The 938-nt window shown below is 57.1% G+C and overlaps 1 protein-coding gene across 1 annotated transcript in view; it reads left to right on the top strand.

Annotated features, from left to right (window-relative positions):
• Positions 1–430, top strand: part of KANSL1 (KAT8 regulatory NSL complex subunit 1) — a 52,691-nt gene extending 52,261 nt beyond the window's left edge. The window contains 2 exon segments of the mRNA XM_042809202.1: positions 78–260; positions 262–430. Coding sequence (XP_042665136.1) covers positions 78–260; positions 262–342 — 264 coding nt within the window. The 3' untranslated portion in view covers positions 343–430.
• The last annotated feature ends 508 nt before the right edge of the window (positions 431–938 follow it).

Here is a 938-nt window from a genome sequence, read left to right as displayed (position 1 = left end):
GGCAGGGGGCTGTGGGCAGAGCTGTGCAGCAGAGCCGCCCCGAGGATCCCTGCAGCCCCGCTGTCTTTTCCCTTCAGGCCGTGCTGCCCTGGGAGCGGCGCTGCTTCCCCCTGTCGTACGACCCCAGGACGGAGTGTGAGGACCAATGTGACCCCCAGGACCGGTCGTCACGCTGCACCCGGCGCACGTCGGGCAGCAAATCCTCCCGGGACGCCGATGGCACTTCTGCTTCACCCACCCTGACGGGCATCAAGAGCCGCCCCCCCCCCGGCAACCCCCCCTCCTTCCTCCTCCTCCTCCTCCTCTGCAGCAGCAGCGGTTCAGCGGCCGGCGCACAGATAGAGACGTACGGGGAGACACGAGCAAAACCAACACACAGAACTAAAACTCTTGGCATTAAAGCTTCCAAAATCTGCGTTTGATATTCAAACATCCTGCCGGGAATTTTCACAGTTTTTAGTGAATTTAAGGAGTTTAGAAACTGGTTTTTTTTTGTTTTTTTTTTTTTGTTTTGTTTTGTTTTTGTTTTTTTTGTTGGTTTTTCTTTTTTCTTTTTTTGTTTTGTTTTTTTTTGTTTTGTTTTTTCTCCATGTTTCCTTGTCACACCAAGGAGTCCCCCTGCATTCCTCCCAGCGGAGTGAAGCCTGGGGAGGGGAGCAGCCCCTCCGTCCCCCCCCTCATCCCTCCCCTCCCCTTGTAGGTGCACAAGCACAGAGCGCAGGCTGTAGCTGGCGATAGCAGAGGCTGGGATGATTTCTGAAGCAGAAGGGTCTCCTCCCCTTTACCTGCAGCCCCTCTGTGAGCCGATGGAGTGAAGTGAGGGATGGGAAGTCTCTGGATTCAGCAGCTCCCCGTCCCCACATGGGGGGCTGTGCTGCTGCTCCCCCCTGCGGGGCGCAGTGTCCCAATGAGGGACCCCCACCGCCCCCCTCAGCCCA

The sequence above is a fragment of the Centrocercus urophasianus genome, unplaced genomic scaffold, assembly GCF_019232065.1.
Source record: "Centrocercus urophasianus isolate 14NV4802_14NV808 unplaced genomic scaffold, USGS_Curo_1.0 seq_1112, whole genome shotgun sequence".
Taxonomy (NCBI): domain Eukaryota; kingdom Metazoa; phylum Chordata; class Aves; order Galliformes; family Phasianidae; genus Centrocercus; species Centrocercus urophasianus.
This window is presented reverse-complemented; position numbering and strand designations above follow the sequence as displayed.